The sequence below is a fragment of the Lytechinus variegatus genome, chromosome 1 (assembly GCF_018143015.1).
Source record: "Lytechinus variegatus isolate NC3 chromosome 1, Lvar_3.0, whole genome shotgun sequence".
Lineage (NCBI taxonomy): Eukaryota > Metazoa > Echinodermata > Echinoidea > Temnopleuroida > Toxopneustidae > Lytechinus > Lytechinus variegatus.
The window spans coordinates 83689508-83707884 of NC_054740.1; the positions used below are offsets into that span (position 1 = coordinate 83689508).

General features: G+C 38.1%; 1 protein-coding gene across 2 annotated transcripts in view; it reads right to left on the bottom strand.

The window, feature by feature from the left end:
* Positions 1-608: 608 nt before the first annotated feature.
* The window catches only part of LOC121425657 (tyrosine-protein phosphatase non-receptor type 23-like), a 29101-nt gene continuing 11332 nt past the window's right edge, over positions 609-18377 (bottom strand). Inside the window, exons 8-23 of one of the 2 annotated variants that reach the window (XM_041621813.1) lie at positions 18079-18217; positions 17104-17284; positions 16311-16453; positions 15635-15726; positions 14577-14778; positions 13484-13644; positions 12923-13074; positions 12127-12314; positions 7902-11254; positions 7327-7423; positions 6584-6786; positions 5553-5743; positions 4647-4751; positions 3446-3584; positions 2226-2286; positions 609-1957 (exon numbers count right to left, since the gene is read on the bottom strand). In XM_041621813.1, coding sequence (XP_041477747.1) covers positions 1182-1957; positions 2226-2286; positions 3446-3584; positions 4647-4751; positions 5553-5743; positions 6584-6786; positions 7327-7423; positions 7902-11254; positions 12127-12314; positions 12923-13074; positions 13484-13644; positions 14577-14778; positions 15635-15726; positions 16311-16453; positions 17104-17284; positions 18079-18217 — 6183 coding nt within the window. In that variant the 3' untranslated portion in view covers positions 609-1181. Of the gene's footprint in view, positions 1958-2225; positions 2287-3445; positions 3585-4646; positions 4752-5552; positions 5744-6583; positions 6787-7326; positions 7424-7901; positions 11255-12126; positions 12315-12922; positions 13075-13483; positions 13645-14540; positions 14779-15634; positions 15727-16310; positions 16454-17103; positions 17285-18078; positions 18218-18377 lie in introns of both variants that reach the window. The other variant, XM_041621804.1, reaches the window with a different exon arrangement.

Sequence of the window (18377 nt, forward strand, 5' to 3'; positions counted from 1 at the left end):
CCCAATGCTCACCCTTAGAGATCAACCCCATCTACACCCAGGTTGGCTGGCTGGTCCTCTTTGATCTCAATGGATGAACAATGGTCTGGAGGAAAATAAATTTAATACCCGCACATGTAAATGTATGCCTACAGTGAACTTTCCTGCAGTTTAGGGTGATAATTCAGGCAAGCAAAGTTACTGGTTAATACACTTGCCAAATAAAAAAACTTCGGTCATTGGAGTAAATAATTAATATATTATCCATAAATATAAACAATTCCAGTATATACCTTTCAGCACATGAAGATATGAAACCTTTTACCAATAGATTTGTTTTCTCAATATTTCACGGCCAACGGAGTGGCTTCGATGTAAATTTTGTTCTTTCAATTTTTTTTTAAATTTTATTTGGCTTGATGCTAAGATAAAAGCATAGATATGCAATCTATGTAGACAGTGTATAATAAAACAGCTTTTTCTTGAATATATAATTTGGCAGTTTATAATGTGCAATCCATCACATTTTATCAATTAGAAAAAAATCATATCGGTGACAATGCAAGCAAATGAAATTCCTACTTAATTCCATGTGTGAGTTGTAACAAGAAAATTTTCATTCAGCTATGGTGTGTAAAAGCTTAGCCTCAGTTTTCACCATGTTCAGACGTGGTGAGACATCGCCAAAACAATTCTAGTGAACATGTATTATACATTTCAAGTCTTCAAAAAAATCTGAAGTTATGCAGACTAATGCATGGCATAATAATGTCCCTCGTTTTGATGATGTGTAAATCATTAGCCTTTCATTGTTACAATAGTCATTTTCAATAATGCCACAATATTTGGCCTACTCAACACAGACAAATTGTTCTGCCATAATTTGCCTACAGACATAACATTTGAGGGTGCCTCATTTCCAACTGAATTTGTACACAAATATTTTGTTAAGTTTTGTTGTGCTAAGTCTGAACAAGTCTTCATTGACATAAATGATGATGGTTTTATAATGAAAAGATGAACATTACAAATTGAGCAGTGACATTTGGTTACAGATATTCCAGTTTCAATACGTAAGCATAGCAATCGCATGCATTTGCTAATTAAATAACATAAATATAACACTTTGAGACGATTGCCTTTTATATTGCAACAGTTTATTTGACAGGATCACGACTGCTTTGGTTCCGAGCTCTTGCTCTTCATTGACCACATAGGATCCAGGCCACTGAAGGGATCATCAGGATCAGACTTGTCAATGCTGTCCTTGAGCCCTCCCTCCCTTCCAAGAAATCAGCCTTGGACACCTTCTGTTTGGTCTGACCTTTCTCCTTCATTGAGAAGTTCTGAGGAGTAAGGTCAGCCAGGATTGACGGAAGCGATGAACTTGGTCCTTCCATCGATCCGGATCCTTCCGAGGTGTTGTCGGCTGTGTCCTGTTTGGTGCTGGATTCAACAACATCCGGTGCTACAAAGTTCTGCAGCGTTTGGGAGAAGACTTCAAGGTTATTGGCCTGAAGCTGGTCAAGGGATTTGGGTTTGTGGCCAGAATGGGCCGGAGAGGACGTGAAGGAACTGATCCCTGATGGAGTACTGCTTCCGGTGTTACTGAGCAAGCCTTGGGTGGAGTTACTAGAAGGATCCTGGAGGCTGTCTCCTGTAACTTGGTCTGGGATACCCTGAAATACCATGTCTCCATCCACCTTGTCCCTTGTCTCCTGCTGGTCATTGCCATCTTGTTCATTGGACCTTGCAGGTGCTGCATTCTCTACTTCAACACCCTCAGTTGGGACAACCTCTTCCTGTACTGTTTCAGCAGCGGGAGGCTGGTTGGGCTTGACACTAAACTTGGAGATGCGAGAGATGAGGGTGTCTACATTGTCTGTTCCCATGATAACATCAAAAGAGTTGAGCCTTGAGGGTGCAATTTTGGCGTCAAGGGGAGAGGCAGCTGCAACACTCTTTGTAGCTACTCCACCTAAACAAAATAAGAGTGTTCTTCAGAAGGTCAGTAGGGAATACACAGTACCATCAGAATTAAAGGTTTGAGTTATCAGTAATTACCTTTCTCAACCACAGCCCCTCCCCCCCCCCCATTTCTTCCCTAAATCTGCCAATACCTTTAGCTCTAAATACCCCTTTTCAGGAGAGTGTTACTAATCCATAACACCAAGTAATAATTACTGGAAAGGAATGCAGGACAGGTAGAAGAAACATGAGAAAAAATGATTTGTTTTAATACTCACGTTTTGCCAGAGCATGATGAGCATAACACAGAATGGCATCATAGCTAAACTTGAGTTGTTCCTGTGAATGTAAGTCATACAGATCAATGAGAATTGTGTAATATAGTGTACATCAACACATTGATTAGGGAAAAGCGGATGATTGTTTCTAACTTACGACAAGCTATAAAGCTCAAGGATCATCTTGTCCAATAGAAAAAACTTTACAAAGTTAAGCTCATAAAGGAACAAGGGGTCCTAATGAATCATTTCTGTTTTATAAAAAAAATCATCTTTTTTATGGGAACAAAATGCTTCACAATAATCTTGAATTAACAAGTGCATCAATCTGAAAATTAACATTCTGTATTTAAACAACTGATTCAAATGGGAATAATGGTTCTTTTTGGGTCATACCCAAAAATTTCTTCTGACAATTGCTTTTTACTATTTCTACTTTTCAAATCACCAATACCCGACAAAGCAATACACGCACTTCTACATTGGCAAGTGCACTGACCCTTAATCCAAAATTACTATTCTGCTCTATATTAAATGGGAATCCACCCAAATAAAAACTTGTTTTTATAAGAAAAGTAAAAATTAGACAAGTTGATAGGTGAAAGTTTGAACAATATTGGACAAATAACAAGAAAGTTATGAATTTTTAAAAGTTGTAAATATTGTTAATCACTATACCCATTGAGACTTCAAATTGGCCGCTTATGTGATGTCATAGTGATGTAAGGCAAGGACTACTCTTCCATGTATTCCAATACATATTCTGGCTAAAATGTCATTTTCCCCAAAAGTTTCATTTCAAATTATATTTTTCTTTCATGAGGACATTAAAGAACTACTACCTGGGTTATATTTAGATTACTGTCCCAGGGGAATGGGTACTTACATGTAGGAGAAAGCCACAAATCCCTGATAATAAAGTACATGGCCTATGAGAAAGTTGTCCTTGCCCCTTGTCATAATTTACTTACCTAGTTGCCAATTTGAAATCTACATGGTATTAGTGATCTCAATTTTAAAGCAGCTATAACTTTCTTATTGCTTGTTCGATTTCTTTCAAACTTTCACCATTCTGTTTAATTCATTTTCTCCTTCCCAACACAACATTCTATGGCCAAGGCTGGATTCCCTTTAAAACCAATCATGTAGACTAATAATGGACTTTTTCTTATTCATTATTTTATTTTATGAATAATTATAGAATATGGCCAGTATGTTACCTTCTCTGTCACCATCCATTTCCTCTGTAGTCGTAGCTTCTTGACAATCTGGGGTATATCAGTGATCCCATGGCCCTCGTTGATTTCCCGGGCAGCAGTGTAGACTAAACAGAAGACACCAGTTCTGTCAATACCAGCACTGTTGGGACAAACAACATGGCACACCAATTCTTTAAGTGAAAATTAACAATTTTAAAGTGTAATTCATAGAGCACCAAAACCAATGTGTTGGCTCAGTTGGTAGAGGGTCCGTCTCACAACCGGGAGGTCAGAGTTCAAACCTCGGCAGCGTCAGACCAAAAGACATAAAAAGATGGGAGTTGCTGCTACCCTGTTTGGCATTCAACATCTAACGTTTGGAGGCTCGTCGATCTGGCACTGCACATTGGCTGCCAGGCCCACGATCAATTGGGCAAATTGAACTTTCTGAATATTTCTATTCTTCAATTTCTATTTTGACCTACAAAATATGAATTTTCATGGATTTCATAGAAGAAGAGCGTTCAGATATGCAATACAGGCAAGTCACATCTAAGTCACACCTGGATCGGCTCCACAGAAGTTTACAGAAGCTGTTCAATTTTGAGAAGGACACATTTGCATAATATGGTCTGAAGAATTTTTTATGGGGTGATTATTCTACCTACATGGGTCAATTGAAGCATGTAACTAACAGTGAAAAAGGAAGTAAGACAAACAGACAGAAATTAGGTCTTACAAACATGTGAGATGAGTAGAAGTCAATTAAAACAAAAGAAAACAAATTAATAAGATAATCTCCTATATCATCCATTAGTATGTAGCAACAAAAGAATTTTCTTCCTATGAGCAGAGATGCCTTTGGTCATGTAACATTCATTAGTCTAGTGAGATTTCCAGCCTTGTGAATCAGAACTTAATTCCATCCCTCCCTTATCAGCCAACAAACACTCCACTTTTTGACAAATCACTGTCATTTGCAAAGAAATAAGACCATTATTCCAAAATTCAATTAACTCTTTTCTCCACTCTCTTATGTTGCTTCTTTTGCCCCATTAACCTTCATTCTGATCATGGTTGAACAGACATCCAAACATTTCTCTTTCCCTCTTCTCTCTATCCTCTACCTCACATTTCATAATAATCTCAAGTTCAATATCTCACTGTATACTACCACCAAACTATCCTAGACTACATATAAACAATAGTGTATGTTGCTCACCTGCAATGAACCACAATGGGGATCTGTGTCTTGCGTTGTTGAGAATGATAACTCTGAACTTCATCAATGAACTGCAGCAGTACTCCAGGGCTACTTGGTACTCCACTGGAAAATGACACAGAAGAATCACTTACAGGCACATACCTAAGACTAACTTACTGAATTTCAGAATCCTTTCACTTCTTGCCCTCCCATTTCTGTGCAGACAAAGGGATAAAGGAGTTACAATTATAAGGAAAAAGACCCCCTAGGTGAAATTCATTCAAAAGGATGTTGTCAAAAGTCCTTCTGATTGCTATTAAGGCAACTTTCAATATGATGCATCAACATATTGAAACTATAGTATTAAATCAAGACTAGTACCCCATTTTTTCTTGATAGAACTTATGCACCCCAAAAAAGTCATAATTACTACAGATGGAATCATGAGATTATGTGTTCCATTTGCATACAAGAAGAAAATTGGAGAGGAGACACAATCTTTGCAGTCATTCTAATGCAAAGATATATATATATTTATATATATAATGAGAGGGGCGTGGAAATATGTACCAATCGCTTTGATCATTGTTTATAATATATGTGTGAAGAGTACAGTAGAATCAAGGATGAAGCAAAGTATACACTATGTTGTAAAGCTTTCGGCCCTGGCCTTCTTCAGTTTTTATTTGCTGACATGGGTCATAGCAAATTCTCCTGAATTGGTACACAACACAACCCTAATTCAGAGAATTTGCTATGACCCATGTCAGCAAATAAAAACTGAAGAAGGCCAGGCCGAAAGCTTTACAACATAGTGTATACTTTGCTTCATCCTTGATTCTACTCTACTCTTCACACACATATATATTATTTTTACAAAAAATATTATCAACATTTTGCGCAAAGAGATTTGAAACAACTTACAACTCAGGCCAGGCAGTGAACTGTAGGTGTGTGATGGTTCTCATCTGTCTCGTGGGTAGATGAGTTAGATGGATAATCCTTTCTACATGGTAGTCTGTCGTTCGCTTTGATTGTAAGCTGATAGAGATGTCACCAAATTTCTGGGCAGGACCTTTATCCTCTGGCCAATAGCTGATGAAGCTTGTTGAACCCTGTGGTGAATAGAATAAATGCATTTTATAGTTTGGCATATTATGGTGAGCTTACAAACACGACAGTCCAGAAAGGTTGTTTGATATTTACGGTTTGACGAAGAATGAACTTGTTTTGCTCTAAAAGTGATCAATGCAAAAATTATGCTCATTCAACATCACAATTGTCATATCATCATAATCATTATTTTCATTATTATCAGCATCCTCAACAATATCATCATCATCACTATCATGATCATTACATTTCTTCATGTCTTAAAAGAAATGTTCAAATGATGATAGACTTTGAGCAAGTTTTCAACCTGTCATTAAAGAGAAATTCCAGTAGTTGCAGTAAACACTGATTTCACGAGAAAGTCTGTAAAACAAGGCTTAATTATCAGTATATCATCGAGGATCTAGATCTGGTACAGTTACATAAACTGAACTTTGTGAAATCTTGAAATCTACGCTGAAAAATGTTCAGACTGAAGATCCCCAACACAGATAAGCGCACATGGGACAGTGTATAATTATTGCTTTGAATGTCAGGCCCGACGCTCTACCCGAATCCTGTGCTTATTTGCTGATTTCTCAGCAATTACACAATTTCTTCCAGAATCCTTTGGCACATACGTTTTATTTATACAAACAGACACTTTGGTGGTCATTTCATTGGATTCTGTACAAACTCATTTTGATATCGTTACCAAAACTAGCATTTACCTTTAAAACCACTTTATTAGTAAACGATTCATGAGCACAAATTTTAAGTTAAATCTTCAGTCTTTTTTCCCTCAATATTCCTACAACTTGAACAAAAGCTACATGTAATGTCCCCCTTTCCTAATCACTCACCTTTCCTGTAGTTGGTTTTGAGAGCAGCATGACAATGAGTGAAGCCTGCTGTTCATACACCATCAACCAGAAATCACTCAGGGATGGTTGAAGTGGCGCTTGCGTTGCTATGAAACAAGGACTCGTCGCAACAACATCTTTGACGAAACTAGCATTGATGTAGTCATCCCTGGTGCCCCGAAGACACACCCTGTTATGGTCATCTGGTATGAAATATCATTTACAATTTCATTCACATTAAACTTTTGAACAATCCATAAATAAACATTATAATAGTATGACAGTATACTACTTTATTCATAAGATTATCATCCTTGGAAATTTATTTGATGTATACTTTCAATACTAAAATAGCAACATTATCAAATGGAAAAAAATTCTTCTATTATATTATTTTACTGCCCATAGCACGAGGAAATATAACCATTTATTAAAAAAATAAAAGAAATGTTGATAAATCAAATGTTCACAGGAATTTTACATGGAAGGTCAATTATAATGTCAAGTCTATAGGCCAATAGGGTAGAAGAGGACATTTTAGCAGTAAGAGACTCTACGATGTAGTTGAATGAATGCAAAGATTACGTTTACAGAAATGTTTTTATTATTATAACTATTAACTATAATCATCTCTTTCTTTCCTGTCTTTTTTACAGGCAATTAAATTCCAGGCAGGCCACAATATATCTTCAAGCAGGCCATGTTCTTAGATCCAAGGCTATGAAAAAACAAGAGTTTCTTACAAGGCATGATGTCTGGATGTCTGTTCTTTACAGAGTAACAACGAGCGATGGCAATGGAAAACTGACGCGTCTCTCGATCCTGATAGTCAGTCAGATCCTATTATGATAACAATAGCAGGGATAATAAAACATTTAGGTGTGAGGAACACACGCACAGCAGCCACACCAAAAAGGGAAATAATTACTGCTAATGAAACAAATGACAATCTGGTAATGGTACTTCTGTCAGACACCATTTCAATATTTGGTCAGGAAATGACATATGTACAGAATGGGAATTGGTGAAGTGCAAAGAGATGATTTGCAGAAAATCTATTGGTTATGTAATAAAAAAACACCTGAATACAATGATGCTACAAAACTGAAATATTAAACACAATAAAGGACTGATTTTGTACCCCATCTACTGTTATAATAATAATGTTATGCATCACCTATCTAGTAAACTATTCCGAGGCACATTTCATAATTAAGAAAAAAATAAATGCCCAATTTTAGGGTACTCTGAGGTTTCTATAAAATAGTACACAGTTATGAAGAGGGATAAAATATTCAACTATAAATAAATTTCTCACCTTCCACAATCTTTCAATGACAGTAGGTCCACTGAGCATCTTGCGATTCAATCCCTCTACATATTTATCCAGTCTTTCCACCTCCTCCACAAATTTCTCCAGAGATTCCTTATCAGCATATGGATTCTTATCACCAGGCATCTTGGCCAACACTGGTTGCTGTGTTGTAGAGTCTGGAGTCTTTGACACTCCTTGTGGGAGGGGTTGTCTTAAGTTGTTCACTGAAGATGATGTAGAGGTGATGACTGGAGGGCTTGAAAGAGCAGGCTGAAGCTTCAATTCTGCGAGTATATCCGTGGTGGATGAAGGACCTGTAGTTCGACTTGCGCTGGGGGTTGAAGTGGGCAGTTGTTGACTTTGTGGGGTGCTTTGTGGTTGCACTTCAATGCTGGCAAGAACAGATACATTTGAATTTGGATCTGTGGCAGGTTGTGTAGCTTCTGATAGAACCTCTGCAGTTGATGCAACACTTTGTGGTGCAAGCACATCCTTCAGAGGTTGATTTTGCCTGTCTGGGCTGGTTGATAGAAGATCAGTTGCAGGCTTTGCACCGGCTTTCATGGGCTGTAACACTGGCTGGGGTAGTCTTTGTTGTTCAAAGCTTTGTTGTTGGGTTATCTGCTGCACTGAACTCATTGGTTGCAACGGTTGCTGCAACTGTTGAGGATTTTGCTGGAATGGTGGTCTGACGTTGGTCTGAGACACAATATTAGAGTTGTGTGCTGGTGGTCTAGGTTGCTGCATTGGCTGCAGATTTTGTTGTTGAGGAATTGGTTGCTGCTGATAATTTTTTTGCTGGCTCTGAGGTTGCTGAGGATACTGTGGCTGTTGAGGATGTGGCTGCTGTTGATTTGACAGTTGCTGCTGCTGTGGAAAATATTGCTGCTGGTTAGGATGTTGATGTTGCTGCGGAAGTGGTTGCTGCTGCTGTGTGGGTGGTTGCTGTCGGTGTGTTGGAGGTTGTTGTTGATGCGGTACAGGTTTTTGTTGCTGTTGATGTTGCTGTGCAGGATACTGATGCTGCTGTTGTTGAGGATACTGCTGCTGCATTTGTGGATGTTGGTTCTGTTGCGGTTGCTGCATTTTCATTTGTTGATTGAACTGCGGGTGATGAGGCTGGTGCGGCATTTGCTGGTTCTGCTGATTCAAGGCAGGTCTAACAGGAACCTGCTGTGGTATGGAACTGGCTACCTGTTGTCCACTTACATTGTTTGCAATATGCGGCGTACCACCCTGTGGACCAGAAGGCACATGTTTGCTGGGAGAAGACTGATATGGTGTACCACCTGATGGTTGCTGATACCCTTGAGGCTGCTGTGCTGGTTGATTTACAGGCTGTTGTCCTTGTTGGTTTAGAGGTTGTTGTCCTGGTTGGTTGATCTGTTGCTGTTGACCCTGATTATAGCCTTGGTGGTAGACTTGTTGCTGTGGCATCTGAACATTTGAAGCACTCTGCTGAGATATTGGAACTTGACTGGGATGTTGTTGGGGAACAAATCCTTGCTGAGGATGTTGGTTACTTGCTGAGAACTTCTGTTGATGAGTTGCTGGGACCTGATGTACAGGGTTTACTTGTGGTTCTTGTGGAACAATACCTTTCTGTGGTTGCTGCTGTTGCAGTGCCATTTGCTGCCCTTGTTGATGAGAGGCAGCAGATTGTGGATGATACTGCTGAGTAGGCTGGACATTGTTTCCTGTTTGAGAATAAGTCTGTGGTGTGTTGAATTGCTGAGGCTGGGATGTCTGGGATTGGAAATTTGGTTGCTGAGGAAACTGCTGTTGATGAGGTCTAATCATCTGAGCATTCCCTTGTTGTTGTGGAATTGGACCAGTTCCTGATGATGGTGGAATCATTTTATGGTCTGGGACTACTGACCTTGCCCCAGAATTGGGTAGTTGCTGACTATAATGCTGCTGCTGCTGCTGTTGCTGCTGCAAATGTCCTCCTTGTTGACCATGTTGTAATGTTGGCTGATGCTGTGGCATACCAACCTGAGATGGGATTTGAATGTTACTGATTTGTTGGTTGTTGATCATAGATGCTCCTGGTTGAAGAGCTCTATTTTGGATAGGTTGTCCCCCCTGAGAAGGCAGGATATTTCCTGGTGTGATTTGTTGTCGCTGTTGTTGGTTCGGTATCTGATTGGGGGCAGAATTTACAGGCATGTGGCTGGGAGTGGTGTTGGTTGCACTTGGCAAATGAGCTGAAGAGTAAGACGAAGGAGGGGTCCCCTGTGGTGGTACTCCCGGCTGTGTAGGAGCTGATGACATCCCCATACTTGCAGCCTTGGCTCTTGCATGCTGTTCAGAGCCATATGCAGGAGGCTGCACAGGAGGTTGAAAAGACTGAGGCACAACTGCTTGCTGTTGTGAATGGGAAGGAGCAGATGATGGAATTTGTTGTCCTGAACTCGCAACCTGGTGTGCAGGAAAATGAGCTGGTTGGTGCAGATTCTGGGCTGGCTGAGGTGCTAGTTGGACACCAGGGGGCATCATTACTTGGTTAGGTCCAACTTGCTGTTGGCTGTAATTCTGGCTTTGCACAGGAAAATTTGGATGAACAGCACCGGGCTGATGAGCAACAGGCATCTGTGATTGCTGATTAGTTTGACCAGGTTGGACTTGCACACCTCCAGGACCTTGTTGGGGAACACGAATTGGACTTTGACTTGAGCTACTTGAAAAACTATCCTCTCTGGTCATGGATGTTGCTGGGTGCTGTGGTACCCTACTTTGGTGAACAGGAGATGCATGAGGGCTCTGTGAGATGTTCTGAGATGGCATTCGAACCCCTTGAGGCAAATTCTGGGATGGTGGAGGAAAACCTGACTGAGGATGTCCTGTTGGAACAGGTTGCCCAACATTTGATGGTGGCACTGCTGCCACTGGTCGTGCCCCCTGACCACCCGGACTACCATACTGCTGTTGTACAGGTACCCGTGGCTGAGCTATGCTGACCTGGGGTGGTACAACTGCAACACTAGCTGGAAGTGGTTGAGCACCAGGTATTCCAGCTGATGAAACTCCAGATACCATAGCTTGAGAGTAAGGTACCTGACTAGGTCCTTGCATGGACACTGCTGGTGAAGCAGAAGCAGGCATTCCTGGAAACACATGAGGCTGGCTCGGTGGAAGTTGTGATGCAGACGATTTGGCTGTCCTTCCTGATTTGGGCTTCCAGTAATCTGAAAGTTTAGGTCCTTGTGGTGCAGAAGAAACAGACGCTGGCTCTGTGGGGCCTAGAGGTCCAGCTATTACCAATCCATTTGGACCAATCTGTAGACCTTCCATACTTAGCCCTGGATAACCAGCTACAGATGGGGTTGGTTTAGGGGCAGCTGGTCTTTGAGGTGCTGTAGGGGGGGGGAGGAAATAAGTAATGTTTAGATTCTTCTTCATAAATTCTACTTCATAAATTCTAAAATAAAGATTGGCATCAAAATACTGACAAAGATCCTGTGCCATCAACATTATATAATTCAAATATCTTCCTTCAAATCAAAACAATGATTTCTGTGTAAAATTGTGTAATATCCAACATTCCTAGATGTAACCAGAAATCAATTCCAACCAAAAAAAAAACATATCTCACATTACACTATATATGATTGTGCTAATATAAAATGGAGTACTGTAAACAATAATATCCTATGATAAACAGAAAATACATCTTGAAAAAAAGTATGGTGTAATATTTGATTGAAAAAATTGTTTGATTTGTTTAAATTTGAATTCTTAACAGATCAAACTCAATGGTCCAAATTTACAGTAACTATCAGTTTATTAAAGGCCTATGAGCAAAACATCCTGTCAAATTATCTGTTGTTTTCGACGATGTTTGTGGGTAATGTTTATACTAATTCAAACCTCTGCTGTGAATACTAGACAGTAGTATATTCTCACTAAGGGACATAAAAACCATGCAGAGGTGAAAGAGAGCTACTCCCAATGGAGCGAAAAAGCTTGTTAGATAGTCAAACAGAATCTTTACATCGTACCAGTGCTGCGATTGACTGTTGCTTACACAGAACAGCTTGTGCAACCTGGATCTTCAGTAAAAATGATTTGGACAATGCCTGCTGCAGATCAGACTTCCAACTATAACTTCTCTAGTTAACTTCTCCACTTTTGGCACAAATCTATATCTGCATTGAGATTGTGAAAACAGCCTAGTATAACCATGTTGACATGATTTACATACAAAATGTTGTAAAGGGAGACTTACGATATTTCTTTTTTATCTTCTCCTGTCTCTCTTCATGATTTGACTTCACGGCTCCTTTGGTTTTGTTGAGTAGTTTGGTCACGGTCCCTTCTAGTTTCTTATAGAAGCCAATGCCCTTGTTAGATTTCTCAATGAGATCGTCGTATACAGTGTAAGAGCTGATGAGTTCTCCAATCTTCTCCTCACGCCTGGGTGGAGATAAAATTATAATGAATTACGTTATCACAATAATATCACACTAGAGCTCTGTTGCATGAACATTACTATTATTGTCACATTCATATCCAACAGTTCCTTTCATGAAATGCAATATTGTGACAAGCATTGCATGGCAAATGTCCTATAATAGTAGCTTTAATGCCAAGGGGCCTAGGCTCCAAACAGTTCCTATGCTATGACAGAAGTGATCCATTACAAAGCTTGCAATGGTGACCATTGCAGCTGGTAAAATATCAGTATGGATTTGAATTTCAACACTACAGGTCACTGAAATTGTCTTTTGCTGTAGTCTTATCATAATCATCATCACCCAACATCACATCACAAATAGTAAGAATTCATGTTTTGTTTTCCAGTGACTATGTACTTTTCCTTGCCTTGTAAATCCTACATACTACATCATCATCAGCATTTTTCTCACTTGCATTTTTTCCCCCTAACCAGTACTCTTTTATATTTGTTTGTTGGCCTTGTTTATCAACCTTCATGCTCACATGGAGATAACACTACTTTTAATGATATTTTCTTTAAAATCGCAAATGTCCCATTGGACAAGAGTGAAGGGATTATCTCTTACTTTGAAGCAATACCAGTAACCATCTTGCGTCTTTCAGCATAGGCAGCATTGGCTTCAGTCATTGCCTTGAGGATGTTGTCTTGGGCAGATAGATTCTGTTCAAGGTAGGTGATCAGTGTCTCATGTTTTTTCAATTCATTCTGGAAAAACTCCTAGAAGAGCAAGCAAGGAAATTAGAAACTTTGGTCTTTTGAAGAATTAATACAGCTTTCAAGGTCACATGATCATAAAAATCTGCTTTTCTACTACTCAAATTATCATGGCTTTGTATCTAAGCACTTTACATTATATTATAAACCTAGTCCTAAATTTTGGCTTTCCCAGAAAAGATGTATGAATGTTCTCCACTCCTCCAAAGCTTTTTCAGGAGCTGGATTCCAAGCTCATATTTCAAAGTATACTAAATTGGCTTTTGCATCATACTGGGTACCTAATCAACACATAGGGGGACAGTGGATGGGTGTAGGTTAATGTCTTGCAGATTAATTCATGCAGAGGTGGACTCAAATCCATATGAAATAAGGCAAGAGTCAGAAACACTACACTGTGAATTAAGATTACCTGCATGCTTCCTTTGGTCCTTGTTACAATGCCTCCTGTTACATCATCATCTCGTATATTATCTCTAAGCTGCTGTTCTAATGTCTGCCTCTGAGTCTTCATCTCGTCTACCTTAGCAACAAGCTTCTGCATCTTTTTCTCTGCCTCATCATCCTCCTCATCTATCAGATAATAGTAATATAAAGTAAACTGATAAAACATTGTCCTATGTAACCTTCAACCATGAAACGTGTGACACCAAAAGATCAATGTCTTTCTGATAGGCATAGATGAATTGAACTTGGTAAATCAAAAGGATCTTGTGGTGGAAAAAAATGGGAGAAAAAAACACTAATTGTCTTAATCACCATGCCTCTGGCACAAACCTTTAGTTAGCACGCATATAAATTGTGATTTTTCTCGTATGGATAGGAATTGGGTAGGGCTTGCCTGCAATATTTAATATCTTGCATGTCTCCATGTTAAACTCAACTTTTTATCAGTGTAAATTCACACATTTAAACTTATGACTTAAACTTATGCACAAAAATCATTATCCTAGGATAACCTCTTGAAGCCACTGAATGCAGTATTTTTGCAAAGTTCCAATATCATCCATCCTATTATCAACTAGGGAACAACTGTCTAGCGATACATTACACTTAATATAGCCAACATGTTTCTAGTGCTTTCCTACCCTACTGACCACTGTGTTCTATATCACAAAATATGATTTTCCTTGCATATTTTGGTAAATATATTCTGTCATTTGTTCTTGCAGTATCAGTAAAGCATTCAAAGTCACACAGCATGAGGAATGGCATGGCTATTGCATGGCTAAAGTACTTACTTCATATTTAAATTCTGATAATAATTTTCATAAAGGAAAGAGGATATCACAATAATTATACATGTATTGATAATATAATAGCATGCACCATTGCTGCTAACAACGTCATCTCGCCCTTTTAATTATGCTGTGCTCATCGATTGTATCAAATCTACTATCAAGTAATCAATTTGTATTGAATTCAAACAATAAATACACTTGTTAAAAAAGGTAAATCAGGGAGTTTACCAGACACAGTGATCACCTCATCCCTCTGGGACTTACTTCTTGCTTCCTTAGTGGACGGGAGGGTTGCCTGGAGGGTCTCTACAGGAGAAGCCAGGAGCTTGATGTTCTCCATGTGGGTTTGCATGGCCTTGTGGAGCTCCGCATTGGACTGGCTAGCAGTGGCATGGAGCTCCCTACATTTTGTCAGATCTTTCTTCATTTCTCCCAAAGACTTGGCACTCTTTGTCCCAAACTCCTTCTGTTAAAAGAGCAAAGGTGCTTTGAAAGTTTTGTGGCAATGAAATTACAAATAATAAACAAGAATGTTTTGAAAGAATATTATTTGTTTCCATGTATAATCTATAATGCCAAATTCTATGTAATTTATATTTAATGTCTAAATATTACATCTTCTTTATCTATTATGTGTATATCACATAATAGCATTTTGACCCTCTAACAAAGAAATATACTGTAGACAATATTTAGAATTATAGTAACTGTTGAACTTATTTTGTCATATGTTGATTTACAATCAATTATTTAATTGATTGTATTTTTTATGTTGCACAGCTCTGATACATGACATCTGTATAAAATGATAATAAAATATTTGAACATATGAAAACAATTATTCGAGTATTTTAAAATACGAAAAGGACAGACTTAGTCTGGAGATTACAACATGTTCCTTGTAATATTGAATATCTCCTTCCTTTTCTTTCAAGTAAATTAATGTACTTTACCAATGCAAGGTCTATATCCTGGAATGTGATGCAATAATAATAATGAATACTAAAAATCTGTGTTGAGAAAAGGCAAGATATCTAAACACTTAAGAAATGCAAAGAGAATCTATAATACAAAGGACCATTATAAGTCAGCATGGCATCACATTACAAACAGGAAGAAATCTTCATAAAATGGCAGTTTAAAAATAAGAAACAGAACACTCCCTCACTGACAGACTGATCAAAAACCACTTGGAAAAGAAAAAAAAAGGCTCAAAATAAAAAGTTATAAAATCTCCAACCAAGAGCTTCAACTGTAAAATGTTACTAATTGAGAGAAATGGGGTTCATTACAATCAGGAATTTCCTGAATGTATCTATTACCTGAAACTCTGCCTCTTGTTTTTCTTCCTCTTCAAGGAGTTGTTCAATTTCTTTCAATGATGAATCCACATCCATGACCACCCCTGACAGCTCTGTGAAGAAAAAAATAATAATAGACAATTGTAAGGCATTCTGTACCATTGTTAAATTCATTTGAAACTAGTAAAAATAAACTCCTTGTATTGTTTGAATGAAAGACTGGTTTGGTTTGTTTCTATTAATAGTTGATCAGTATTGATGGATTCAAATCTGCAATCTTCTCTCCCTCTTTTTCTTTTGAAAATTCATTTTGGGAGGGCATGCAGAAAGATTTGAAAATACTTCCCTAACCACCTCATAAAGAAACTGGAGTCCTGCAACCAAAAAATTTTCAATCTATTGGAAAATAGCAGACGCCTATCAACATTAATGTTGCATGGGGCTTAAGTAAAAAAAAAATCAAAATTATCTTTACACATTGGTGCTGCATGGCCCTAGTAAGAATTTCATAAAAAGACTTGACATGACTTTCACTAAAGCTGCAATATGCTATCAAACTTCTTGACTCCAACTAAATTTTTAAACTAAATATGCCTCATGAAATCCCTAGGTTCCCTTCTAATAGTCAGAAATAGATTTTTTTAAAAATGTTTTTAAATATTATACATATGCGTTATTCCCACTAAATAATGAGTACCTTGCATGGAGGTGACTAGCGTCTTAATTGGCTCAGTCTTGACACTGAGGGCAGCACACACCTCCAGTAGGACCTGTGGAAGTACTTCCGGGTCACTCCCTGGCAGCTTCAGTTGTTCTAGCTGGACTGCAGACAAATATTGACTGGAAAAAAAATGACACAAATATTAGCCAGTTGCAATAAACAGCCATACAATTTACTTCTGATAACATACAGAAAATATTTATCTCACTTCAAAACTGAAAGTAGAAATATAAATTGGTGTTTCATAAAATTGTTCATAAATTATGTGAGTTTAGCACAACTGATAAACAGTTCTGACTTGAGTGTTATGTACCTACAATGAGGTAGATTTGAAATATGAAATTTGTGGATTTACAAGCTTATGAATGCAAAGTATATTATTTGTCAAAATATAATTAGTGTTGTATGCAATACACTCTAATTCTGTTATAAAAGGAAAAAAGTAGGGTATCTTATTTAGCACAAAAACAGGTCATGAAGTGTGCATGACTTATGAACAGCTTCAAGAAATTACATTATTACAGATATTTCTTCTTCAGTGGCAATTTATCTACCTGTGTCGAATAGTACAGCACTGCTGTCTGTGAAATGGGGAATGCTGAGAAATGTCAGTATTGATAAAAAATATTTATGCAAATTTTGTTAAAATTGCACACTTATGCAGGATTACATCACACACACACATACAATTCCTAAATCACTGCATTATGAAAGTAAGTGATATCTTCTAAGCTCATTGGATAAATGCGCTTATCCCAAATGCACTCACTCTAATTTCTTGTTCTTGTCTTCAATTTCATCCACCACTCTCCTTAGTTGTTTTGCTTTCTCCTCGCTGTATAGGGACGATGCCTCATGAGCTTCCATTGGAACAAGCTTCCTGAAGATATCCGGTCCTGCTACTGCTTCATCATATGGTTGGAATGTTAGAGCTTTTACTAATGATGCACCTATTTCATCAGAAAAATAATAAACAAACAAATCATTAACCACTATGAGTTACTTGTCGCTAATTTGATCAGCTGTTACTCTTCAAATTGGCAGCATTCATTTTTTTTTCCATTAGAATTTCTTTCACAGGAAGCTTCTTACATTTCATCTATACATTCAGAATTGGAAGGAAAAACACAATAATGAATTTGTTGTCACCTAGATGACAGGACTTCATTTCAGATTCATAGATTCATTCATTTTATCATTATGACCCCAAAATCATCAATATATGTCCTTTCTAAATCTCTGCTGTCTATCTCAATATTGAACCTGTAATGTTAACAGAATGACTATCCCTCTGGATACGGTGTTATGTTTGAACACATCATTTTATTAAGATGTCACCGATCTCAGGCAGGCTCAACAAGGGAAGCATACTGTTGTGGTACACAAAATCATTGTTTTTCATTCTCCAGAACATTAAATATATTTAGATATAATGTTTTAGCTTCGGCAACATTACATGACCCACTGTAGTGGATATGATATGAAATGAAAATTGACAGCACTCAAGATCAAATTACCTTTGATTTCACTCAAGTTCTCACGCACACTGCCATTGTAAACCAGTTCAATGTTTTTGTATTCTCCTGAACCTTTCTTTTTTTTCATATATAAAAGACTTTGGCTCTGATAACATTATATTAACAGCCTTGTTGAGTATACTCATATTACCTTGGATTTCAAGAAGGCTCTCAAAAGGAGGCACACATTTTCTCAACATTGATGGGTAGAATCAAGACCAAATTACCTTTGATTTCAGGAAGGCTCTCAAAAGTAGGCACACTGTCATGATAAACAAATTCATTGTCTTTCGTGGCAGACTGGAACTTTCCAATCACAACATCCTTGGCAAAGTTGAGGGCCTCCGTGATGCTTTCTGGTTGACCCTGATAAACAAAAATATTATGGTTATTGATAATTTTTTGCATGAACCCTTGACACGCAACAGAAAAGTGAGCTCTGTGTGTGTTAAAAGGATATTCAAGGAGGAGGAGCTGTGGTGTAGTGGTTCCAACTCTCGCCTTGTAAACAGAGGGTCGTGTGTTC